The 26268-nt window shown below is 44.2% G+C and overlaps 2 protein-coding genes and 1 long non-coding RNA gene across 5 annotated transcripts in view; 1 reads left to right on the top strand and 2 right to left on the bottom strand.

Moving 5' to 3' along the window:
- The window catches only part of LOC138767745 (uncharacterized), a 12271-nt gene extending 11199 nt beyond the window's left edge, over nt 1-1072 (top strand). Inside the window, exons 3-4 of the long non-coding RNA XR_011358843.1 lie at nt 229-428; nt 540-1072. This is a non-coding gene — a long non-coding RNA (uncharacterized lncRNA). The remainder of the gene's footprint in view (nt 1-228; nt 429-539) is intronic.
- Nucleotides 1073-4593: 3521 nt separating this feature from the next.
- TMEM50B (transmembrane protein 50B) lies at nt 4594-24710 on the bottom strand. Of its 2 annotated transcripts, none has more exons than XM_069945089.1 (7): nt 24640-24710; nt 13342-13475; nt 10423-10535; nt 6907-6974; nt 6213-6305; nt 5485-5542; nt 4594-4934 (listed from the first exon to the last, which is right to left on the bottom strand). In XM_069945089.1, exons 2-7 carry the CDS (start codon nt 13438-13440, stop codon nt 4889-4891), a joined length of 477 nt encoding a protein of 158 aa, XP_069801190.1. In that variant the 5' UTR covers nt 13441-13475; nt 24640-24710; the 3' UTR covers nt 4594-4888. The 2 variants fall into 2 exon arrangements, with proteins under 2 accessions (XP_069801190.1, XP_069801189.1); XM_069945088.1 differs by lacking the exon at nt 24640-24710 and adding an exon at nt 19197-19324.
- DNAJC28 (DnaJ heat shock protein family (Hsp40) member C28) overlaps nt 21349-26268 on the bottom strand; it is a 15559-nt gene continuing 10639 nt past the window's right edge. Inside the window, exons 1-2 of one of the 2 annotated variants that reach the window (XM_069945087.1) lie at nt 24640-24707; nt 21349-22557 (exon numbers count right to left, since the gene is read on the bottom strand). In XM_069945087.1, the coding sequence (XP_069801188.1) occupies nt 21404-22516 (1113 nt within the window). In that variant the 5' untranslated portion in view covers nt 22517-22557; nt 24640-24707 and the 3' untranslated portion in view covers nt 21349-21403. Of the gene's footprint in view, nt 22558-24639; nt 24708-26268 lie in introns of those variants that run through there. The other variant, XM_069945086.1, reaches the window with a different exon arrangement.

Raw genomic sequence — 26268 nt, 5'->3', positions numbered from 1 at the left:
CATTAGTTTGAATAAAAGACACTCAAGACCAATGTAAAAAAAAAAAAAAAAAATACAACACACCTATTTTTTCTTGTTACTTTTTATTAAAAAATTTTCAAAAATGTGACACTGTCCCTTTAAAGCCTCTTACAAACAGCTGGCATTAGTACGAAATACAAAATAAGTTATACTCACCTTACCAATGTCCTGCCACCCATGTGCTAATGCTTTCCTGTCCCCCCACAGGTCTGTATACTCGAGGTCTGTGTAATGTCACTTCTACAGTCAATCACTGGACACAACTGTGACCACAGTGGCGTCGATACATCATGGCTACAACCAGTAATTGGCAGCAGTGGTCACATGATGACAAGCCACATTTTCGCACAGGTCCCTACTATCACCAATAAGGGAATTAGAAAAGCGTCAGCTCGCACACCGGAGTGGTGAGTATTACTCCTATATGATAATATTGTTAGTTTATAATTTTTTCTTCTTTGAAAACCCTTTAAAAGTTGGAAATCCCTTTAAGAATTATTTTTCTCTTTCTATTACAGACCGCTATCAGTGGTGTGCAAGCTGTAACACTACAAGTACCAGCATGTCACTTTACAGCATACCGCTATAATGGGAAGAGATCAATGACAACACTGGCGGCACATGTATATATTCACAGGCAGCTTTTATTACAGGTCAAGCTTCAAGGATATTCTACTAGAATTCACAATGCTGCTGTAACAAAGCAGACACTCCTTTATTCATATATTATACAGTAGGCTGGAGGTGGAAACAAAAGGTAGTTCCAGAGCTTTCCAGGACACAGGTATCCACTCCTGGCTTCATATCCTGTGCTCCGACTCCATCATAAATGGATAATAAATATACCAGGCTCACACTTTCCTGCTCTGGATGACGGAATCAGTAGTCTACATGGCCAGCTCAATGCTGGAGCTTATACTGTGCAGGACTAACGCCATGTTAGAACAATGAATCAGGGGAAGCGCTCTGCTAACAGCTTCTTTCCCTGTTTATTATAGAGCCTGACTCCTAAAACAAGAGACAGAGCGTAGTTGATTGTTCTAGCGGTCGGTAGGTGTCTGGGGGGGGGGGGGGGGGTGTTAGGCTAGGTTCACACATAGTATTTCCATCAGTCTTTTTTCAACCAAAACCAGCAGTGGAACTGACAAGGCAAAATTATAAAGGGAAGATTTGGCCAGTTTCTGTGTTTTTAACCCACTCCTGGCTTTGGTTAAAAAAAAGACTGATGGAAATACTATATGTGAACATAGCCTTAAAGTGAATGTGACACTTTAAAATCTTATAGCTCCTAAAATATCTATTTTCAGCACATTGGACATTATATCATCTAATAAATAAGGCCAGATTCACAGAAGTATATTGAATGTGCATTATGGACACAATGTAATATGCTTGTGTGGATGAGGCCTGACTATATGCAGGGAATGATTATACCTGCTGAAAATGGCTGTGTGAACCTCAGGGGTCCTCTGGCTGCTTTTAATTAAAAATAAAATCCCTTCTCTAACTTTAACACTATAACAATGTGGCAGATCAATAGAGTAAGCAAAGAGAGAATCTGGTTGCTATGGACTTGCTGACTGGTTGCTAGGGAGATAATTTTAAAGGGGTCACCCAGCATTAGAAAAACATGGCCACTTTCTTCGAGAGACAGTACCATTCATGTCTCCAGTTCAGGTGTGATTAGCAATTAAGCTCCATTCACTTCAATGAAGTTGCAAAACCTGCATCCAAACTGGAGACTAGTGCTGTTTCTAGAAGAAAGGGGCCATGTTTTTTTAGTGCTGGGTAACCGATTTAAAAGTATTCCACTCAACCATAGCAACCAGTCTGACTGAAACACTAAACAGTTCAAAAACTTGACAAGTAAAGTGATCTGCAGCATAATGGCATGATGGCAGTCACACCAGCCCCTTTAGGAAATAGTACCATGGTGCAGCTGCCGCATGTAGATTGAACTACTTTTATGTTTGATGGAAAGTAGACCTAACCGTGCAGTTAATACCGCCAGCAGGTAGGCATTGCTTCATCAGCATGCAGGAGGGCAATGTGGGACTACTCAGAGTTATCCCCTATGGAAGGATAGCTGGCTACTCAGCGAGGATTCAACTACTAGGACCCCCATTATTCAAAAGAACAGAGCTTAAATGTCCCAAGTGATTGGATTGCACTCGGCTATGTTCAAAACACCTGTAGACAGTGAATGGACCCATAGCTGAACATGGGGGCACATGGACGGATCAGGACAGACACTTTAATAGGCCAGTTTCCGAGGGCTGTAATATGACCACATTAAGGCTGGGTTCACACTGCGTTTTTGCAATTTGTTTTATGCAAAAAAAATATGCATGTGTGCAACCATTTTGATCCGTTTTTCCATTGATTTCCATTATAAAAAAATAAATAAATAAAACCCATCCTTTTTTCAGCATACAAAAAATGTGGTCAACCATGCTTTTGTGTGAGCTAAAAAAAAAAAAAGGATGCACAAAAGGATTCGTTTTTATTTTATAATAGAAGTCAATGGAAAAACACAAAAACCGATGCACACAAATATATCTTTTATCAATTTTTTTGCATAAAACAGATTGCAAAAACGCAGTGTGAATAATTTACCTGTAACACTGGCCATAAACATACATGACTTATTTATTATCCACTTTTCATATATCTTTTTCTTCTACACCAGCTATGTCGGTTTTACACTTATATGTTTACCTTACCATATCTTTTTCTTCTTTTGTGCTATATGTCACGTCATGATTTTGTGCACCCTCCATTTATACTGATAGCAGTGCATGATCCTCAATTTGGGCTTTGGCCATACACATGAGCTAAGTGTAGGCTGAACTTGCCATCTAATATGTATGGTGGCTCCTAGATTTTTTGGCATCTCAGATTACAACTGCCCAGTGCTTTGTTCTTAGGCAATTTTCTGGCAACAACTTTCTCCCTTCCCTGCTTCACATGCATGCTCAGCCAAGATGATCATGCATTGGTATGACTAGATCATAAAAGTGTTCAATGGACAACTATCTTTTCCTCCTAAGACTGCAACCTGTTGCTTCCCACCCTGACTATCATCCCATGACCATGGCGGCCATAATAACAGGTCATTAATCACGCAATGTCACAGACTGCCATGGTCATGTGACAACACCGCTACCTAGAGGACTGATGGTTAGGAAAGTAGTTGGCATGCTTAGCTCTTTCCCTTTCTATTGATGTACAGTATTAGAAGATCTTATTTGCAGTACTCACTAGAGACAAACTCCTAAACTCTATGGTACCTTTTGGGCGCGTGATTTCTGACATGTACACTTTAACATTTAAATCCAACATTAACAAGGCCAAGTGGAAAAGCAATACATACAAGAACAATAACAGACATGCAACACCATGACATCATAGCAGCAGTCGAGTAACAGAGACATGAAATACAGCAGTTCACACCCGACTGTACAGTAAATACGCTTTCCAAGACCCGTCAAGTTTCCATTGCATTACTCTTTATGGCTATTGTGATTGACACTATGCAGCATTTATTAAGATTTGTGCACAATTTCGAGACATTTAAGATTAAATGTCTCATGTGAGGTCACTCATTAAGTCACGTCCAAGATTAGGCCCAAAAACAGCTCCATGAGGTGTGTTCTAGTGAAGTTTTCACTTGCAATACCAGACAGCACCAGGAGTGGCACTGTTATTGGGGGGAAAAATTTTAGATTTTTTTTCTCTCAATCTGGAAAGCACTTTACGTCTGGACTACATAACAATATGCTGTGCCTGGTCTGACTTTCCTATAGAAAGTAATAGAAGGCAGGTCTATAATAATCATATAATATTACACAGGTTCCAATCATTCTATGGTGGCTAAGGCATGGGCACTAAGCTGTTTTGGTTATCTGGAAAGACAATGTATGCCTGATACCTGCAGTCAATGAAACAGCTGCCCACGCATAAACTCCATGGGCACCACAGAGTTTATGCGTGGGCAGCTGTTTCATTGACTGCAGGTATCAGGCATACATTGTCTTTCCAGATAACCAAAACAGCTTAGTGCCCATGCCTTAGCCATCATAGAATGATTGAAGCCTGTGTAATAATATTATATGATTATTATAGACCTGCGCCATACAAGTGGAAACCATAACAAAATATATTTACTCTACAGCTTAAATAGAAATAACTATGGGTTTAACATCATTTGGCAAAAAAAAAAAAAAATGTTGGAAATATCCACAACGACGACCTGACCCCCCCCCCCCCCCCTATTTTTCTAAGGTAAAATTAAAAATGAAGCAAACAGCTTAAAATAAAAGTTTTCTTCTCATCTAAATCTATATAGACTTATGTGTTTCCATGGTAACAGATTACAAGTAAACTCCATGTGGTCAGATCCAGCACTAACACTTGCTTCCATCTACACATACACATACAATTGGTTAGCAACAAGTATGAGGCAGACTGCTATAAATTTAACAGCAGGATCAGACTACACTGGGTTTGTTTGTAGTCTGTTGCCATGGAGACAGCTCTGCAAAAAAAACTGAAGACCTAAAATAAAAAATAAAAAATTACTAAAACAAAAGAAATAAAAAAAATGATTGCATTGGGAGGACCTATACTTTTAAGGATCCCATGGTGAAGATTTACACCTCGTAAGTGACTCCGCTGACTGAGAAGGAGCTGGAATGGCCACAACATGCAGGACACATGAAGATCTAGAGATATGGGATGGATCCGCCACTTCTGATCTCTTTTAGTGAAGATTGTGTTGGAAGATTTGATATGTATAAAAACAGAACCAGCGATCAAAGACAGCAGAACATTCTAACTAAAGGAAAAAACATGGCGGATGGAGGCTTCACGACCAGAGGTCTTCAGTTCTTCCAAACTTGTAGATGAGGGTGCTGCAAATCATAGAGAAGGACAAAAACATGGAGGCTTGTGTTAGAGTATAGTGTAAAGTGTGGTTTTACACCACAATTGTGTCTTCCATGACACGTATGCAATCTATCATAGGCGAGTAGATGTGAACAAAAACTTGTCAAACCTGAATACTGAACCTGAGGCAAGACATGCTTTATACATGACTCACTGAGGGAGCCAGGTGGATGCAACAACGAAAGTTGAGGTTGCAATGGAAAACGAAAGGTGTGTGTATATATAAATAAATACAGAACCAAGTAAAACAAATTGCAAAAACGCAGACCCAGACTTAAAGACTACAAGAAAAACCAGTGTGTAGCCTGCACCTGCAGTCACGTGTCACTCCATCTGTCACCACTTTTACTGCCTGTACGTTTTAGTATGACTGCAGGGTCTGACTACACATAACTTGTAACCTGTTAGGATTCATAGGTCTGCAGAGGAGCTGTGTGCAAGAAATGAAGATTTTAATAAATTCTATATTTTGGACAGGGTGACATGATGGGAAGTGAGTAATATCAGGATACTCACCTGAAGAATATCAGTGCATTCTGGAAAAATACAGCCAGCCCTGGGTAGACATTGACATCTGGAGAAGAGAAAGTAAAAGAAGTGATTTGTTAGACAATGTACCAGTGTTTTGGGGGTAAATCTTCCACTGCAAAGTCTGCATGTTATGCATGTGGATATTACATTACACCCGTTATTTCACCTGGAAAATGACTTCAGCATGGAGGATGAGATTTGTAAAATGTAATTCACTTGCCTTGTGATAATTTGCTGATTATTTTACCAAAGGTAAAACTTCTGGCAAATCATAATTGTGTGAATTCAGCCTAACTGTATATGTCAGGCTTTACTGGCTTATCCATACTTTCTAAACTGCATCCATAACCATACCTGTACTGTGTACAAACCATCAGGCACGTCTGCAGAATTCATTGACGCCAATGGTAAGCAGGAGCAGGGGAACAACGGATATTACGCATATACTGGAACACCCGCACGTAACAGCCAATAGCAACTCCAGCATGCTGCTAAAAAAAAGCTGCATTACTGGCAAAATTGTGCAGCCATTGGCCATAACATGCCGGAGAAGGTTTCGTTAATGTATGTATGATAGCTGCATGGTGAGATCCTGTTCCAGCCAATAACTAATATCACATGTAAGATGGTCTGACACCTAGAACACTAGAGTGGGGGACACCAGTCCTCAGAGGATCTGCGGTAAAGAGCTAAATACTGTGAGAAGTACTTACGTTGTGTGACAAACGCTCCAAACAGAATCCACATAGAAGCAATGAGTGACCCAAACATCATCATAAAGCCAATGAAGAGCCAGATCCGAGCACCTGCGGAGGGGTATAACTAGAATGTTAGGAGTTGCCATTAGACACTTTCTATAGGGAGCCATTTTGCCGACCAACATAAGAGTGCTGAAAATTTCACTAGAAGGATGTGTGCAGCTTAAAGGAGTCTGGAGATCTCTAAAATGCAGAAGCCGGCAGGGGGGATTTGATAACAAGTACTAACTCGGTGAGCGGTGGGACTGGCCTCGGGACCGCCATCCCTGGAAGGCTAACCCCCTCCCCGAGTTGTGATGGGGGGCAGGGGAGGCCTGTCTCCGCTAATGAAGTGGCAGCTCAGCCAATCGGTGACTGGAGTGGCGTCCCGTCCAAGTCACTGACTGGCTGAGCGGCCACTCCATTAGCCGGGTTGTGATGTGTCAGCTCCAGAGATCCCGGTCCTACCGCTTACCACAGGGAGAGTTCCTACTTGTAATCAATTTCCCCCCTGCCCACTTTCTCCTTTAAAAGCTATGAGACAGGTCAGACGCCATCTACTATCCAAGGTGTTCATGATCACTAAAAGCAAGCGCCAGGTGTCGGGCTGTAATGATTACCTATACTGGGGGCAAGAGGGTGCCGTCTCACAGAAGAACTTGTTACTGACCTGTTCGGCCCAGGCAGCCATCACTGTAGCTGTCGCCTCGCACCTGGGCATTGGATACAGCATTTATCCTGTCAGAGAAAGGACAAGTCAGTTACAAGAAAACAATGTAGATGAAAACAAAAGCTTACCCAACCTGAATACTGCCTGAGACAACCAAGTGAATTGTGAGCGCTTAAAAGGTAAGTCCACAAAGGAAGGAATGTGGTTGTGCAATGCTTGATTATAACAGGACTGCAAGCAGACAGCACCATATACTCTGTAGTGGCCGTGCTGAGGTACTGCAGATCACCCAGATCTCAAGCATCCCAGTACTTATCAGCTGCTGTGTGTCCTGCAGGAATTGATGTATTCTTTCCAGTCTGACACAGTGCTCTCTGCTGCCACCTCTGTCCATGTCAGGAACTGTCCAGAGCAGGGGAGGTTTTCTATGGGGATTTGCCACTACTCTGGACAGTTCCTAACATGGATGGAAGTGGCAGCAGAGAGCACTGTGTCAGACTAGAAAGAAAACACCACTTCCTGCAGGACATACAGTGGCTAATAAGTACTGGAAGGCTTGAGATTTTTAAATAGAAGTAATTTACAAATCTATACAAATTTCTACCACAAGCTGATTTGAAAATTTCCTTCCGCAAAGTACCCCTTTAATATCTATGGATAAGAGATGCTGTGCTGTTAATATGCCACATATACCTAAACCTATGAGTCTATAGCCACTGGCCTTGGCACAGATTCTGTAACTATTTCACATGCTAACCTGTAGCGACACCTAGTGGAGTAAAGCAGCACAATCTTAAAGTACGCCCCTAGGTAAGGCTATTGAATCTGTCCAACATGAGAGTAAATTGCAAGATCCTGTATTACTACTTCCTCTAAAGAGAATTTGCACAGGAAATCTAATGCCCCTATTACACGAGTCGTTTGGAGGAGCAAACGAGCGCTATTAGCGCTCGTTTGCTCCTTGTTCCCTGCTCGCTGCCGCCGCTATTCAACGCGGCGTCAGCGAGCGGGTGAGTGCGGGAGGGGCGGCGGGGAGCTGCTGGGGGGGCTGCTCGGAGGATCGCTGATCGTCCGGGCAGCCCATAGGATATAGCAGCGTCTGCTGCCGATGCTCCTATTCAACGGAGCGACGGCAGCAGATCGCTGCTATATCAGTCGCTTGTTTTTCAACATGTTGAAAAACAAGCGACTGCAACGATCAGCCGACATGAACGATGTCGGCTGATCGTTGCACTCTATTCCACAGGACGAATATCGTTCGTAGCGGCCGATATCGGCCGAATACGAACGATATTGCTCCTCTAAACGACCCGTGGAATAGGGCCTTTAAGCTATAAGGTTACTAAAAAGGACATTAACCTCTTCTCTACCATCTTACACAGAATTCTACCTACTGACATTTATGTCTATCACATTCTCAGCCACCTGTGCACGTCCAGGCCCCTTTATCTGTAAAGTTAAAGCGGCAGCGTGCTGGGAGGAAATCTCAGCTGAGAGACAAGAAATATAACACCACGCGGTGGTATGTCACCCAGTCTACCAGCTCCATGCAGTGAGACCATCAAAGGAACACAAAAGCACCTTGAAGATCTGGACAGGAATAAAATCGGCGTCTGAGGCCATTTAGAGGCCGCCAGGGTAGAGGACTTGCACACCATCCTAGAGCCCATCTTTTATCCCATCTTGGATTAGCTTTTTTTTCTCACAAAGTCCAACTGAACAGAGTCCTCTAGGCCCTCAACCCTGAAGGTTTTTACCTTTTCCCTAACTGTGCACAAGCTCTAATAAACAGACTAGAGCTTGTGCATAGAACTTTGGTATCAGCTGACGCCAATGTGCACAGTGATTCTTTGTGAGAGGTACCCTGAACTCCGTCTATACCTCTCATTGCTGGACAGGTCATTCCCCACAGACACTCTTTCATATCTTCTGATCTTGCTGTTGAATTACCCCCTACTGATCAGATGTCTACTCCCTGCTCCATCCCTATTTAATTCTGTACTTCTACTAGTTAAGCGGCTGCTCAGTACTAGAACTCCCAGAATGCACTGCCTACATCACGCATAGCTCCTACTCGCCTTCCACAGTACTCCTGCCAGTTCCCCTCCAAGGCTGCTGCAGAACATCTCAATTGACTGCAGATGACTGCATGATCATTGAGGTGTCAGCACCTGCTGCACTCATTCCCTGTCTGCTCTTTCTGTAGCATCATTCAGCACAAGGCAGCATGCTGTAATTACACCTCACTCTCCCTATATGTCTCAGTAAAGATATACGGTATATGTATATGTGTATATGACAGGGAAATGGTGATGAAGGCTGAAGGGGCTGGTCAGCAGTGATGACATCACTCAGGGGGCAGGGAAGGAGCTCAGAGACAAGATCCAGCTAAGCTTCTTGGGACAGCAAAGGATGATACGTTGCTTAGGGAGTGAGGAGTAAGGGAGCTTTAGACATTGTGTACTCTATTTCTAACTTTCTGCCAGGGATGACAAAATCCGCTGAAGTTCATAGTAGTGAATACACTATATTAGTAAGCTATATATTTGGGGTGATAGTTTTACTTAAATGCACTTTTCAAAAACTGGAGTACCCCTTTAAATGTATAATAGCACTGCTCCTTTAACTGGTACGTGCTTAAAGCAAATCCGCATTCCATAAATGGTTACTGAATAATCTACTCTGTCAATAACAATATTATCAGGGCCGTCCTGGTAAAGTCCACCAGAACAACAAGTGTTACAGAGAAAAGCAAGGTCAATACTGTAGGAAGAGGTGTTTACTTACACCTGGAAAGACAAGGATAGAATACACACACACTTAGTATATATATTTATTTTTATTTTTTATTTATTTATATATTTATTTATTTTTTCAGACTACAGATAATAAGCTAGGAGGACAAACGTGTGATGTGCGCTCTCACTGACAGTATTTATGGTGACGCCGCCACTGTGTGACTAAAATGATGTCTGCTAATAACATAAAAATACAGTTCAAAGTAACTTTAATAACTTTGAACAATTATAAAACCCCCAGATTAGAGTACTTAGACTACACCCCTGCCATAAGGCGGCTCCAGGAAGCTGATTTCTTATGGTGTCTCTTTGGCTACCAGACTGTTTGGAGAGCTCAACATGTTTGTACATTAGATAGACTGTACACTGTCATGTAATACTTCACTTCCCCTGCGGAGGCGCTGCAGGGAGATTAAATATTTGCAGCAAGGTTTTCATGAAAAACACAGCAGAACATTGAGTATATCCAGCTTTAGAGGGATTTTTAACAGAAAGGGATTGTCCATACCTCTAAAGCGGTCAACTGAACAGAGAACAGGACCAGTGCTGGCAGGAGATTGACACCAGCTGAGCACATGTTGTTCTATGTTTTTCTGCCACCCTGAGTGCTTCTAAATGTAAAAAGCTTTCTGCAGACAACCCCTTTAAGCTGGGCTAACCTGAACTGAGCATTAGGTTATAGGCATTTCTCACTGCATCAAGTACACCACCAACTCACATGAAGAACGCCACCGTAGAGAAGACCCCACACGTGTGAAACGCATGATTCAGCTCCTCCTGTTTAGGATACACCACTGCAGCATCGATCATAATCCACCACCCTGAAAAAAACTGAACCACAAACATACCCAGCATATAAAACACAACCAACAATAGGAATATGTACATTCTCTATGAGTTTACATTGTAGAATATGTTAGGGAATTGCTTAAACATTACAGGGGATATCCAGGCTTAAAAAAACATAGCGGCTTTCTTCCAGAAACAGCACCACTCCTGTTCATAGTTTAGGTTCGGGTTTTGCAGCTCAGTCCCACAGACACAACCTGAGGACAGGGGTGGTGCTGTTTTGCAAATAAAATATCATCCATTTTGTTTTTACTAATCCTGGATAGATTTAAATTATCTAATTGTTTTTTATTTGATTCAACTACTAAGCAGAACTTATCGGCTGACAGCATACAGATTTATTACTGTGGTTCAATGTATACACAGTATGCAGTTAGCTCATATACTCCCTCTAGTGGTGACTGCCTGTCACCAGATTGTTATCATGTTTATACAGCGGATTTGGAGAACAAGAGATTGGAGCTCAATCAGGACTGCCTGGAAAACATGGACACAGCCATAGGCCATATCCATGTTATCCAAGCAGTCCTTGGGCTGCATCCACCTATTCCAGGCAGCGGAATTTAAGTGTCGATCGTTTGGGTTTGGCATATATCTATGACAGGTTGCCTATGTAAACACAAAAAAAAAAAAAAAAAAAAAAGAGAGAGATCTCAGTACTAAGGAGTGGACCCAGCAATCATACAGTTATTGTTCATATTGCACACAAGGGATTAATGCTGTCTGTGAATAAAAATTTTTACATCAAGCAACTCCAATGTGTGAGGGGAGGTCACATGACCCAAAACTACATGAAAACATGGAAAAACATAAAACCTGGATCTACACACAAAACATGGAGCAAATAGTGACTAAAATGACGCGAAAGCATAGATATATTAACTGCATCATTGCTGGCATCGGATACATGACGCTGTATTCTGGACTTCGAGGGGTGAGAAGTGCAGCCTGTATACTGTAGCTTACACACATTACATGTTGCTTCGTAGACCATAAATGAAGTACAGTATTACAGTTTACATAAGTTGTATGCAATAAGGCTTATGTGTGACCATGGTCTTCATATATCGGACAGTGATGCACTGTTCACATCCGCACTTATAATCACTCTGGTGGTGCAACCAAACTGAGCCGTGGGGATGGACAACCTTCAGTCCTCCAGCTGTTGTAAAACTACAAATTCCACCATACCTGGACAGCTTTCGCTGGTGTTAGTAAACCCAAGACGTGCCAGATTGGCGTCCTTTGTGCATATGGAATGTGATTTTATGTTCTAATAGAAGGGCGGACTGGACACATTTGAGTTGCTGGATGTTAGATTCTCATTTGTGGTCCAGCCCCTTTACAAGGTGAATTCCTTATCCTTTTTCCAGATGTGCGCTCGCTTTCGGTGAATGGAAACATTGTTGGTTACATTAAGAATGAAATGTCACACTCACACAGGAGGAAGTGCCGCTCAGTGAGATCCTAAGCTATTTAATCCCTTATAGTTGTGTAAGAGCTGGGTGACATGTCTGGGCTCAGCAGCTGTCATAGGTGCAACAGAGCAAGCTCACTCACACAGCTTCACCTACGCTGAAGATCAGCACTCATCCCCTGCAGCCCGCCGGGCCATGGAAAAGAACACTAAGGAACATCAGAGAGTATTTTTCTTTTCTTAAAGGAGAAGTCCAGCCATTTCTAAAATCTGGCAGCCGGCAGGGGGGAATTTAATCAGGAGTACCTCTTCCCGTGGTAAGTGGCAGGACTGGATTCGAGATCTCCGACACTGCTCTGCTCTGCCAGTCAGTCAGCGACTGGTACGAGACGCCACTCCAGTCACTAATTGGTTGAGCAGCCAGTACATCAGCCGGGACAGGCATTTTGCCCTTGAGTTGTGACATCATCACAACTTAGGGGAAAATGCCTTCTGGTGAGGGTCCCAAGGCTGATTCCTCCGCTCATCACGGTCATGGGGAGAGGTAAGTTCCTACTCAGATTAACCCCTGCCGCATTTTAAAAGTGTCTAGACTTCTCCTTTAAATAAAAGGGGAAGTGGTCTGGAAATGAAGTTATTATAACCATAAAAACAAAGTATTTCACAGAAACTCTATATGAGTGCAAAAGTCAGCACAGACCGGCCACCATAGAAAATTCATCCCGAGGGTAAGATCAGGCATTAGCTCCCAATTCACCAGTGTCAGACATTATGGGACATAACAATAATCATAAAAAAAAAAAAAAAAAAAAAAAAAGAAGATTTAAATCTATTTAGAAAATGCAACGAGTTTCGGCGCACTAGTCAGAGCCTCCCATTATTGTGGTACAAACATCCTACACTGGCGAATTGGGAGATAACACCTGCTCTTACCGTCGGGAGGAATTTTCTATGTCAGCTGGTCCGTGCTGACTTTTGCACTCATCCATTCACTCCAGTTTCCTTCGGTGAGCAGCGGTGTCTCTATTAAAAAACCTTCTATACAGTTCTGCACAACCCCAAAAGGTTGTGCACAACCTTATTGTGATACCGGAAGGCATCTTCCACTTGTTCTGTTTTTGGAAATACTATATGGAATAGATTACTACAGGGTTTTAGCCTTGTATAAAAAAAAAGAATGTTTCCTGTTAAGCTGTGTCTATGGTCCTTTGCTTCATCAGCTGATCGCTGTCACTTTTACATAGGCAGATTACATAGGAGTGTTTCTAGCAACCCTCCTGGCTGATAACTATCCTGCCTACAAGGCCCTATACACGTCCTATCTCCATTACTGATGAAACATAACTTCAGCGGACATAACACATCACCTACCAGAATGCCGGCAACCACGGATGCAATCGTGTTCCTCTTCTCGCCCCAGTCGATGCACTCACATTGTGGCCATCGGAAATTATCCAGGAACCCGGCCATCTTCACTAGCTGTCTGGGGGAGGTTGTGTCATCAACTAGAAAGGAATAAGATGTGCATTATTCACAATGACTATGCAAGATGGGGGATTACATTCTTTATTTCCCTAAGTCTCTGTTCACACCACAGCCTATAGCACAGTGCTTCCCAACCTTCTCAACCTCGGGGCACCCCTCTGGAAAAAAAAAAAAAATAGCTCGGGGCAACACTACAAAATAATGTTCTACAAAATAACTCACAGGTGACGTCTTCTTTGATCTGAGGCGTCACTTTCCCTTTTCCTCTCTATCCGGCCCGGACCACCATGATGATATCTTCCAGCTACCTTTCATCTCTTGAGAACCTGCGAGACAAACATCTTGGGCTCCGCACATTCCTAGCAACTTCCTTTCCTTTCTCCCTCCTATAGGCTCCCATAGTAACTGCGCTGCCCCCTGCTGTGTACCCCCATCAAATAATACCCCTGCTGTGCACTCATTTACTAATAATGCCCCCTGCTGTGTACCCCATCAAAAAATAATTCCCCTCTTCTGTGCCCTCATATACTAATAATGCTGCCTGCTGTGTACCCTCATACAATAATAATGCCCCCTGCTCTTCCCCTTGTAATTATTGTCCCAATGATTTGCCCCCACCTGCTGTGCACTAATAGTTAAAAAAAACAACAACATCCTACTCACCTAATCTGCTCTGTGTGGCTGCAGGGAGCAGCTCTTCCTCTTCTGGTTCCATCTTGCGAGCCGCAGGGACGGAACCTCCGGCAGGCGTGATGACTTCACATCATCACGCCTGCCAGAAAGGTCACGTCCCGACGTCCCATAGGCTGCTGGCATGAAGTGTTGGCAGCCTATGGGAGTGAATGTAGGAGCAGGACTCTGACAGGTCCTACTCCTACATTCTGTTCACTTTAATATTTCGCCCGCTCATAGTGCAGGAGGAACATCAAAGTGATCCGTGCATCCTGAGAAGCTGTGCCCCCGCAGCTTCTAGGGATGCTTAAAGTGACAGTGCACATTTCCCACCGGGATCCCGGGGCACCCCTGGCAGGTTCTCCCGGCACCCCGGTGGGGAAATGCTGCTGTAGCACAATGCATCTTATACACAATGCATCTGCATTGTATTGCAGATGAATGGGCATGTGTTCTGAATGGGATAAAAGGCGCTGGGAGACTCCTCTGGTGGCAGCTTATCACCCTGAGAACAAAACGATCAGGCAGCTGAAATCCTTCTCTCTCTCCTCCATAACAGATGTAAGGCTTGCCACACTCCAACTATTGCGACAGTACAATTCCCATCATGCCTGGACAGCCAATGCTGGCAGAAAACCTAATAGTGTATAATCTATGTGACATATGCGGATCCAGGCATCACAGTGTTCTGTATTATACTAGACAGTGACTGGCACGTATTCATTCACCTCACCATCTGTGTCACCTATTCTAGACCAAACCTGTCATCCATGGAGCCAAACTAAACATCACATGACATTAGTTGGCAGTAGTGAATACAGCGTCCATTGGATCAGCCAAGACCAATATGCAAAGCAGCGGTCGGATATCATAGCATGTGACTCAGATAAGAAGCCTTAGAACAAGACTAGGAATTTAAACCAAGCCAGAAATCTCTCCACTGGACATGAGCACAACACCAGCGTGCAGCATTGGATTTCTGGTGGCTGAATAAGTTGGATGCAGCTCTAGGGAGTCTATAAAACATGGATACTGCTTATGGCCTATGGCTGAATCCACGTTTTCTGGGCAGCATTAAAGTGTCACTGTCGTTTTTTGTTTTTTTTTTCGTTTTCTTTTTTTGCAGAAATCAATAGTACAGGCAATGTTAAGAAACTTTGTAATTGGGTTTATTAGGCGAATATGCCATTATCTGCATTCAAAAAGCCTTTCCCCAAACCCCTCTCCTTCCTGTTCCATGGAGAGGGGAGGAGGGAGATTAGTCGCCAGCAGAGAACAAAGGATTACACAGCGGGAGCAGTGTGAAAGCCAGTATTCAGAGGTCAGAGAGGTCAATGCTGACTGTCACAGGAGATAGCCCTGTGATGTAGCTGTAAATTAACTCTTTGTTGTCCTGTTTTGGTGCCTCATCTCCCTCCACTCCTCCCCTCTCGATAGGGAACCATGAAGACAGGGGGGGGGAGCTTCAAACTGCGTTTTCATTATAAAAATGCATTTTTTGGCTAATAAACCCAATTACAAACTTTCTTAAAATCGCCTGCACTATAGATTTCTGCAAAAAATTTAAACGACAGTGACACTTTATGGCTGCGTACAACAGTAATCAAATGCTACATGCTCGGGGTCAGACGGATATGAGCATGCTCCAGTTGTGCTGATCTCTAGTCTTCACCTCTTCATAATGCTCTGCTCATGGAGAAACAGGGCCTCCTGGATCAGCAGGTAGGTAATAAGGACTTGCAGGACTTCGATGTGGCACTGCACAATGTCCATGCATCCAGGCCATCTTGCACTGTCTCCACTGATTTCAATAGAACTTTTAGAGTCCTATTAGAGTTCATACATCAGGGCAATACTGGTTTTGCTGGACAGAAATTTGATGTATCTAATAGGGCTGAGCTTCCCAACCATCCGCTTGCTACATAACTATGATTCCCACTCAGCTGTGCAGGAATTCTGGGAGTTGTAGTTGCCACAGGTGGAGGGGGGGGGGTCACTGCAATGGGATCTGGTATCACTGGATCTACAGAAGCCCTGAAACAGCAGATATATACAGGTTCCTATAACACAGAGAAAAGTTGGGCAAACCCCACAATTTCACATAAAACTGTCTAACTGTGGTCCTCCAGGCGTTGCAAAACTACAGTTCGCATCATGCCTGGGCAGCAGTAGCGAAATTTGGTGGGGGGCAAGGGGGGCGGTCGCCCCCGGGCCCACTCAGACAGGGGCCCACTGAGGTCTTAGACAGTTAATGCTGTCTGCAAAAGCTATTGCTTTTGCAGACAGCATTAACACGTCAGTAGTGGCCGGAACTGTATGCGCTCGCACTCCTAATGAGCGCATACAGTTCCGACTGGGCCAGGATGTGATTGACACAGCATCAGGAGCCATTGGCTCCTGGCTGTGTCAATCATTCTTGCGGCCGGAGGCAGCGTTATGCCTCCAGCCACAAGAGGCTGCGCTCCGCATCCGCACACGCCCCCCGAACCGCCGAGCCCACCCCCTCCTTTATGCCTCTCTTGCGACCGCAAGCACGGTCTTGCTTGCGGCCGCAAGAGGCAATCTTGCCCCTGTCTGATGCGTCGCTCCCTGGGGGATTCCCAGGGAGCGCACGTATCAGGAACCTTAGTGCGCGTCGCTGGGACTTCCTGTACCGGAAGTCCCGGCCTGGGCGCACACTCAGCTTCCGGATGTGTGCGCTGCCCGGGAATCCCCCAGGGAGGGACGCATCAGCTGGGGGCAGAAGAGAGGACAGCAGCGACGGGGGAGCGCTTGTTAGGTGAGTTGTGTGTTTGTTTTTTTTAATCTGCTGTGCAGGGGGCAAACTATAAGGGGGGATACAGGGGGGGGGGAGCCATCTACAAGGGGGGAATACAGGGGAGGGAAGCCATCTATAAGGGGGGATACAGGGGGGGAGCCATCTATAAGGGAGGGATACAGGGGAGGGGAGCCATCTATAAGGGTGGATACAGGGGGGGAGCCATCTATAAGGGAGGGATACAGGGGAGGGGAGCCATCTATAAGGGGGGGGGATACAGGGGAGGAGCCATCTATAAGGGGGGGGATACAGGGGGGGAGCCATCTATAAGGGGGAATACAGGGGAGGGAAGCCATCTATAAGGGGGGAATACAGGGGAGGGAAGCCACCTATAAGGGGGGATACAGGGGGGGGGAGCCATCTATAAGGGGGGAATACAGGAGGAGCCATCTATAAGGGGGGAATACAGGAGGAGCCATCTATAAGGGGGGATACAGGGGAGGGAAGCCATCTATAAGGGGGGGATACAGGGGAGGGGAGCCATCTATAAGGGGGGGGGGATACAGGGGTAGCCATCTATAAGGGGGTAATACAGGGGGGGCATCTATAAGGGGGCAATACAGGGGGGAGCCATCTATAAGAGTCAGCCTACCCACTAAACAAGGGTGTAAAGGGGCCAATACAGATGTGCAGTGTGTAGAGAGATGAGGATGGTGCCAGAGTGTGGAGCCTAATATGTATGTCTGGCAGATTCTGTGGATTCGTGGCTCGGAGAAGTTCTCATAACGGCCCAGGGCAGATGGAGAAGAAGATGAAAAGGGAAGAACTCTGATCAGAGAAATCGTCACCTGTGAGTCACTAAATATATCTGCACTGTAATGTATATGGTGTGTAGAGCCTGTGTAGAGCTGGGGCTACTGCTAAATGACTTGAAGAGGTGATATTGCTCTGTGTACAGTGGATTATTCAGTTGCAGCAGTGGTGTTAGTCGGTATGTGCTGGTATTAGTCGGTATGTGCTGGTATTAGTCGGTATGTGCTGGTATTAGTCAGTAAGTAGTGGTGTTATTTGTTACTTGTAATCTGGTACTGTGTTTTATTGGATTTAGTATAGAGGATTTAGTCAGTAACAATATGGTGGTGATGGTAGTGGTTGTGGCGATATTTCCCCCTTGTATACTGGTATTATTGGTAATACCATATATATATACCAGTAGCATGCACTTGGTCGAGGAAGGGGGGCTCCAGGTTGACAGTCTGCAGCCCTCAGGGTATGCTGGGAGTTGTAGTACAGTAGTACAATCCTCCGATACCTGCCGCTGTAGACAGATGTATTGCTGGAACTTCAGGGCTGATGGTTGTCACCCACAGGTTGCAGCCACCAGGAGAATCAAACTGAGGACAAGAGTGGTGCTGTCTGTGGAAGAAGGCAGCTATATTTTTCTAATGTTAAGCCCTTTTACTTTTTTTGTGGTTCTATATTCCAGATGTAGAAGCCTCTTACACGGCTCTGTATCCTTATTCACTATAAGAAATGTAGAAGAATATTCCCTTTATTATTCAAAAAAATCCTTGTCACCTGCTGGGGTTCCCTATAGGTAACGTTGGTTGGGGGCCCACTCAGCCTCACTCGCCCCCCCTAGGCTGAACCCCTAGCTACGCCCCTGCTGGGCAGCCAAAGCTTGTAGTATAGCAGCAGCTGGAGGACCACAAGTTTGACACCCTGATGTTAAGTGTATAGGGGGCTTCTAACTCTGTGATAGATGATGCCAGGGAAGGGAAGGATCAGACATGTTAGATTTCCCTGGAGGCGTCTGACAGCGGCTTTCCTTCCTCTCCACACTGAATATACATGAGCACTCCCCTGAGTTGAGCGTGCACGTGTGTGTGCATATACATATATATATATATATATATATATATATATATATATATATATAGCTATGTTGCATACTATAACATACATGCAGGGACAGGAGAAGATGATGACAGTGTGCAGAGACCTTCATGCAGAATAACTTCCTGCCATAGCCATCATAAGACACAGATCAGACAATGCTATTCCCTTTAAGGGATACAGTCAGCATGCAGGCTTCCATCCTGCTGACGGTTTCTTAGTCGGATGCATTCAATAGGTCACGTGATATTATATCCTATAACCACAAGGTAAGGTCAATTATGGGCTCATTTACTACTACAACACGCAGCAGCTCCCACCAACACGCTGACACTTGTAGTCCCACCGCAGCCGGGCACGGGGCAGGATGTGCTCCGCGGTGACCAGGCCGGCAGTGAAGGGGTGTGTGACTTACCCTCCGCAGTTCAGCCGCTTGGCACGCGATACACTACTTTCATCTGGGGCTGGATTCTGTCAACGCTACGTCACGGCGTCGGAGGGCGGGGTTCACGCTGACCAATCAACACCTGGTGGCTGAGATTCGCCGGAGGCGGCAGCCATATTGGGAGTGGCAAACGGTGTACGCGTCACTTACAGGAATTTTTTTTCCCGCTAAACTTTATTTATGATAGACAACCGGTGAACATGAACAAAAGGTGTTTTAGAATGGTAAAAGTAAAAATAATAATAATAATAATAATTATGTGTTAATGATCTTGCTTTTAATTAACTACTTAAATTATTTATTATTAATTATTTTATTTAAAGGGGTATTCCATTTTCATAATGTTATCCACTATTCACAGTATAACATGCAGATCAGTGGGAGGTCCCACCATAGGGACCCCCTGAGAATGAGGATATAGCTGTATGAATGAATGGTGTGCTGTCAATCCTCAATTTGTTATGTATGGGGCCACTGAATATTTTCATGTTCAAGTGGTATTGCAGCTCAGTTCCATTGAAGTGAATGGAGATTAATTGTAATACCACACAACCTGATGGTCCTTGTTCCCCCCATTTTTCATCTGTTGTCACCCTTCTTTATAGTTAGGCACTCACGTAGTTCAATTTTAGATCCTTGTCTTAAATAGAAATCAAGTAGGTCACGCACAAGGTGTTGCACCTGGTTAGATAGATACGAGGAGATCCTATCAGTCTATTATAGCTGCTAACATTCCTGATCTGATACCTCACAGTCCACCTCTAGCCATGCCCATAATAATAGGAATATACTAATACTACCAGCTGGCAGCTTACTCATAGAATTGCACAAGAATCCAAACAAGACCCTTATCTGTTCCCTTCATGTCCCATAGGCCAAATTCTGTTCAAGTGCTACAGATTGATGGAGAACAGTCAATACACTTTTTAGGGTTCACGTGTACTGTATCTGCAGTGGATTTCACCCTGCAAATTTGCAGCGAAATCTGCTGCAGATACGATCCCTATCATTTTCAATGATAAGTGAGAGCCCCCTTAACCCCCCACCGGCCGGAGCATACAGTACCTGCTCCACGCTCCAGCTGCATCTGAGGCTCCTGTTCCCTGTAGGTCCCGCTCAGTCAATCAGTGCACCGCCCCCCCCCCACAGTCACTGACTGGCTTGGCGGGACCTACAGGCGCCTCAGATGTAGCCGGAGTGTGGAGCAGGTAAAGTATGGTCCAGGTGGCGGGGGGTTAAGGGAGCCATCATTTACATACTTGCAGCGGGATGATAATCCAGCTGCGAGTATGTACTCTCCTTGAAAATGACAGTTTGGTATCTGCAGCGGATTTTGCTGAAAACTCGCAGCGTGAAATCCGCTGCGGATGCGGTACGTGCGAACCCACCCTAAAGGGGTATTCCAATCCCAGTTAATATAGTTATACTTGTAAGCCTCATCAAGTTAAATATTTTTCAATGTACAATTATTTATCAAACTTGCCTCCTTCTCCTGATATACTGCTATTTCCCTCCCTTGTGTAGGTTACCAACCACCGCTCCGCTCTAGAAGCACTGACCACCAGTAATCAGGGACGTCCCCAGCAGCTTCTCTCCGACCCACCACCCCTGAATGACAGATCCCTCCCTGATTTGGTCCAGATAGAAATCTATCAATTAAGACCAACAGGGTGGGCAGAAGCCACTGGGGATCACCTCATTGCCCTTGTTCATACTTCAGAAAGCATGAAGGTGAGGACAGCTTCCTAAGGCGTGGAGACTATTTTAGGATTATGTTACATTGGTATGAATGACCTTACTCCTTATCTTTATGATTTTTATCTATTACTCACTGACATGTTCCACAGCACTAGAGATTCAATGTCTCACATCTATTCCTGTCTCCATAGGACTTACAATGTACCCCACTTAAGACCCCCATTCAGGCTAATTCCATAGGAAGCCATTTGTCCTAAAAAGGGGTGTCTATTAGGAGGGAATGTGAACAATCAGGGCTGTCTGCGTTTAGGAGGAAATGTGAACAACCAGAGGAAATGGGGAAAAGAAACTACTTCATTTTGTCCAAGATGGAATGGAACCATAGACAGGACTGCCGTCTACTAAATCACTGTGCTCCATAACCTTGTATCAGTCATTAACTAAATTAATAATTTTATTTATTTTATATTATATTTCCACTAGTCTTTATTAAAGTTTTTCAGCTGCTTTATCCATTTTAAGAAGACCTTTGTGGGTTTGGCTTGATCTTCGTCTATCACTTCCCTAGCTTTAGTATTATTTGCCCTATCCATTTCCTCCTTCAGGGCTAGGAAGGCCAGCTCGGCCCTAGAGATCTCCTTCTCTACGTTGAAATGGACCATCTGTCTGCTCAGAAGTGGAACCACCAAATTAAAGTCATTGATCCTCTTGTTCAGCTGGGTTACGTTTCCTCGGAACGCCTCACAGATCTCCGTCCACTGGTTTTCCTGTCTATAAGTCATGGGATCTCCCAGTTTTTTACGAGAAGCCACCAAATCTTGTCTCAGTTTGTCAATAGTTTCTCGGATCTCCTTTTGCAGCAGGATCCACTCAGGCTGGTAACCGTTGTCTATCAAAATTCTGTTGAGATTATGGGTCATGGGGTCGATGTGTGGACATGAGGAGAACTTGTCGAGAGGTTTTCCTTTTCCGCTCAAGTTATCAAAATCCCCCTTGGCCATCGACTCCTGGATGAGGTCTTCTACTAAACGCTCAATGGCTTGAGTTATTTTTACTTTTTTGCTGTGTTTGACATCTTTGGCTATCATTGAGTTTTCAGCATACTGTTGTTCTAGCTTCTGCTTCCGAAAATCTAGAACCTGATCAGTAGCCCGATCAACACAAAACTGCATATACTGTCTTTGTCTTTGACTTGGTGTGCCAAAACCTACACCTTCATAGCTCAAGTATTGTCTATGCTGTGGAACCTTATAATCCGACATCTTTTCGTCATCATCTTCCATGGTCCGTGCTTTTTTAGACTCTTTGGCCAGGTGGGTCAACAAGTCCCTATAGGCTTCATCTATTTGCATGAACATGGTGGCATTTGCTGTGGTGGCACCACTATCTGGATGGTATTTCTTTGCTAAAGTTCTATAGGAATCTCTCACTTCATCCGCAGAACATCCTTCGGGGACATTAAGAATCCGATAACACTCCTTGATGCCTCTTTTATGCTTGTATGTTGAATAACAACAAAAGTTGCTGGGAGTGACAAATAAGTAAAGGGGATTTCTTGTATTCCGAGTTAGAAGAATGCTGATAAGTTTCATGGTGGCAAAGGTATACTCGAAGACATGAACATAAAAGAAACCTACAAGAAAGAATATGGATATGGTGGATGGAGGCTTCTAGGGGAAAAAATGGTCCCACTTGACCCCTAAATACTGTCATGGTGGCCTTGCATGTACTTGCCCTCCAAGGAGTATTCCCAAATCTAATAACCATATTGCCCCCCCAAATATAATAGTGGCATTATATCTGCCAAAATATTGCTAATAATAGGGCATAGTATCTGACAAAATAGTGCCAGTAATAGGGCATAGTACGTGCCAATAATAGCACATAGTAAGTGCAAAAATAGGGCCATACACTGGTACAAGTAAAATAGGGCTATATAGAGAGTACCCCAAATTAGCACCATGTAGACAGTGACCCCATAGGCCTTATGGGGTCACTATCTACATGGTGCATGGGGTAACATAGATGATGCCTCCAAAGTTAGGGCCACACTATTCTATCTACGGCTCCATGTGGGCAGGAATGATCATGCATGACCTGTGTGAATGGAGGCCACCTAGTTGAATGGTTTTGCGCATACTAGACAACTGGTGTCCTAGTTCATTGTGATTGGATATACTGATGCTGTATACAAAGCAGGATACATATTATGATTACTAATAATACAGTAAAAGTCCATTACTAGCTAATATGGCAGGAGAAAATCAACATAGTCCTTGGGTCCAGGATGGTATATACATTAGATTACAACGAACAATGGTATTTACAATAATCTGCTCCTGGTTAGATATAGCTGCATATCTCAGGGGTATCTACAAGGACTGCGGCTGTACCACTAAAGTTATACAAACACCAATATACACTTATTACGGGAAATGCTTATAAATGTTTTTTTCCCTGCACTTACTACTGCATCAAGGCTTCACTTCCTGGATAAAATGGTGATGTCACTTCCTGGATAAAAATGGTGATGTCACTTCCTGGATAACATGGTGATGTCACTTACTGGATAAAATGGTGATGTCACAACCCGACTCCCAGAGCTGAGCGGGCGGTGGCTGCTGGAGAGGATGATGGCAGGGGGACACTGAGGGACACAGGGCACTGGAGGGACACTGAGCATCCCTCTGCCATCATCCTCTCCAGCAGCCACAGCCCACACAGCTCTGGGGGTCGGGTCGTGACATCACCATTTTATCCAGGAAGTGACATCACCTTGTTATCCAGGAAGTGACATCACCGTGTTATCCTGGAAGTGAAGCCTTGATGCAGTAGTAAGTGCAGGGAAAAAAAACACTTTGGGGGAAATTTATGAAGTCTGGCGTTTTTTACGCCAGGCTTACAAATGTCCCCGCAGCTTCGGAGCTCAGGGGATTTATGTAGAGGCGCATTGCCTTTACATAAATCCTGTACGCACGGAGCCCGTCCGTGCAAATAAACTGAAAACGGTATCATTCAGTATCATTTTTCCCCCGCAAAAATGATAAATGCGGCGCACGCAGAGGCCGAACCCCCTGCCACACACCCCTCTCTGCCCCACTGGCGAAGGAGGCGCAGATTGGCCCAATGCGAATAAAATATTCGCCAAAAAAACCTTTTGCGAATATTTTTCTGCCGCTTGGGCCGATCTGCGCCCAAAAAAGGCGTTTTCGCCTTTTAATACATGTCCCCCTTTATGTCCATTTCCCGTAATAAGTGTATATTGGTGAGTTGTATAACTTTTGGGGGGCAATACAATACTTTAATAAAAATTTTCGACGGACTTCTCCTTTAAATAGCAACCTCTATGGAACCCTCCGTGGGACCCTAAATAGCATCAGGACTTATCTCAAAATTGTGGAAAAAGCTCCCTGGGTCTACATGCATCTCTGTTCATAATATGAAGATTTTTAAATCCTTGGCATGATGGGAATTGTTGTTTTGCAACAGCCAGAGGACGGTTGGTTGCCCTTAACTGTTCTATAATAACGTTTAGCAACCTGTGGCTCCCCTGCTGTCGCAAAACTACAACTCCCAGAATGCCCTGACAGCCTTTCACAACAGCTGGGGATCACCACCACAGGTTGGGGATCACCTGCACAGGTTGGGGATCACCGCTTTATACCAGCAAATCAGATTTATAAGAGGGCTGTATTCACACTTGGCTTTTACTTACTGTATTTGGTGCAGATCAGCTGTGCTCTCTTCTCCTTTCAGGAAGCAGACATGTTTGTTGTGCAGAACAGACTTCTGGGAAAGGTAGTTTTATATTATATGACCACAGTGCCATCTACTGGCTATTCTGTAGTTAGTCTTTCCTTGGTTGTAGTTTTTGTTGAGGCTGTTTTGCTGTTTTATACACATAACTAGAACATTGGAGATGATATAATGGTTTCTGAAGAGTAATATTCTGTACATAAAATCCACATAACAAAGTAAATAACTGTGTAAGAACATTGGCTGTGAGTTACTGCTAGATGTTATTGGTGTAAATCAGTGTTCCCTAACCAATGGCTCTCTAGGGGCAATACAATACTTTAATAAAAATTTTCACCGGAGTTCTCAGTTAAAGGGGTTGTTCACTATTTTTTTTCTTTTAAATCAACTGGTGCAAGAAAGTGCCAGATATGTAATTTACTTCTATCTCCAGTCTTCCAGTACTTATCAGCTGCTGTATGTCCTGCAGGAACTGGTATTATTTCCAGTCTGGAGAAAAGGATAGGTTTTTTGTGGCGATTTGCTACTGCTGCTGCTCTGGATAGTTTCTGTCACAGACAGAGGTGGCAGGAGAGAGCACTGTGTCAGACTGGAGAGAACACACCACTTCCTGCAGGACATCCAATCTCCCAATACTGGAAGATTGGAGATTTTTTAATAGAAGTAAATTACAAATCTCTGGCACTTGCTGTAAGCAGTTGATTTGAAAGAATTTTTTTTAATGTAAACAACCCTTTTAAAGCGAATGTACCAACAGGTACATTGCTTTTTTTGTTTTTTGCCTCAGCCCCTTGGCGCCAATGCGTGGATCCCAGTGGCGCTTTTCTTTTTTCAAACCACGGCTCGGTTCCTGAGCTTGGTGCCAGTCTTTTCCCGAGCACCGGCCTGGTTCGAGCACTGGGGGCAGGCCCGACGCCCCCCCCCCTTCCGCCCCGAGATGGCCATATCCCCTCCCTTCTGTGATGCAACTCCACAGATTTTAATGGAGCCGTGTCACAGAGGGGAGGGGGTTTGGTCACACTGTAGCGGGCCCACAGTGCTACGAGCCTGGATGGTGCTCGGGAAAAGACCAGCGCTGAACACAGGTGCAACTGAAATGAGTATGGCTGGAAAACAAAGCCTGCCACTTCAGCTTAAGTAGGAGAAGCCATAAACAAGAACCAGTATATAAATTTCTAACAATAGCCTATGCTAGAGTATAAGCAAAATGTTTGTAAGAATAGGGGACATCTTGAGACTAGTTCTTTATTTGTAAATGTGAGATGGAAAATGTGGCTTGAAGGGATTGTCTTTTTTTTTTTTCTTTTTTTTTTTGAAAACCCAATTACTGATACTTTATTAAACGGGTACTTCTGAGAAAAAAAATGTTTTTAAATCAATTGGTGTCAGACTTCTATTTAAAAACGTACAGTCTTCAAGTACTACAATACTAAATGATTTTTATGAAAAAGCTTGTCTTCCAGTACTTATCAGCTGCTGTATGTCCTGCAGGAAGTGGTGTATTGTTTCCAGTCTGACACAGTGGTCTCTGCTGGCACCCGTTTCCATCAGTAGCAAATCCCCATAGAAAACCTCTCCTGCTCTGGAC

This window comes from Dendropsophus ebraccatus, chromosome 11 (assembly GCF_027789765.1).
Source record: "Dendropsophus ebraccatus isolate aDenEbr1 chromosome 11, aDenEbr1.pat, whole genome shotgun sequence".
NCBI lineage: Eukaryota > Metazoa > Chordata > Amphibia > Anura > Hylidae > Dendropsophus > Dendropsophus ebraccatus.
This window is presented reverse-complemented; position numbering and strand designations above follow the sequence as displayed.

Coding starts and splice junctions, on each gene's coding strand:
- TMEM50B (XM_069945089.1), bottom strand. CDS start 13,440: ATGGCCGGGTTCCTGGATAATTTCCGATGGCCACAATGTGAGTGCATC. Junction 10,536..13,341: donor CCGTGGTTGCCGGCATTCTG/GTAGGTGATGTG, acceptor TTTGTGGTTCAG/TTTTTTTCAGGGTGGTGGAT. Junction 5,543..6,212: donor TGGAGCGTTTGTCACACAAC/GTAAGTACTTCT, acceptor TCTCTTCTCCAG/ATGTCAATGTCTACCCAGGG.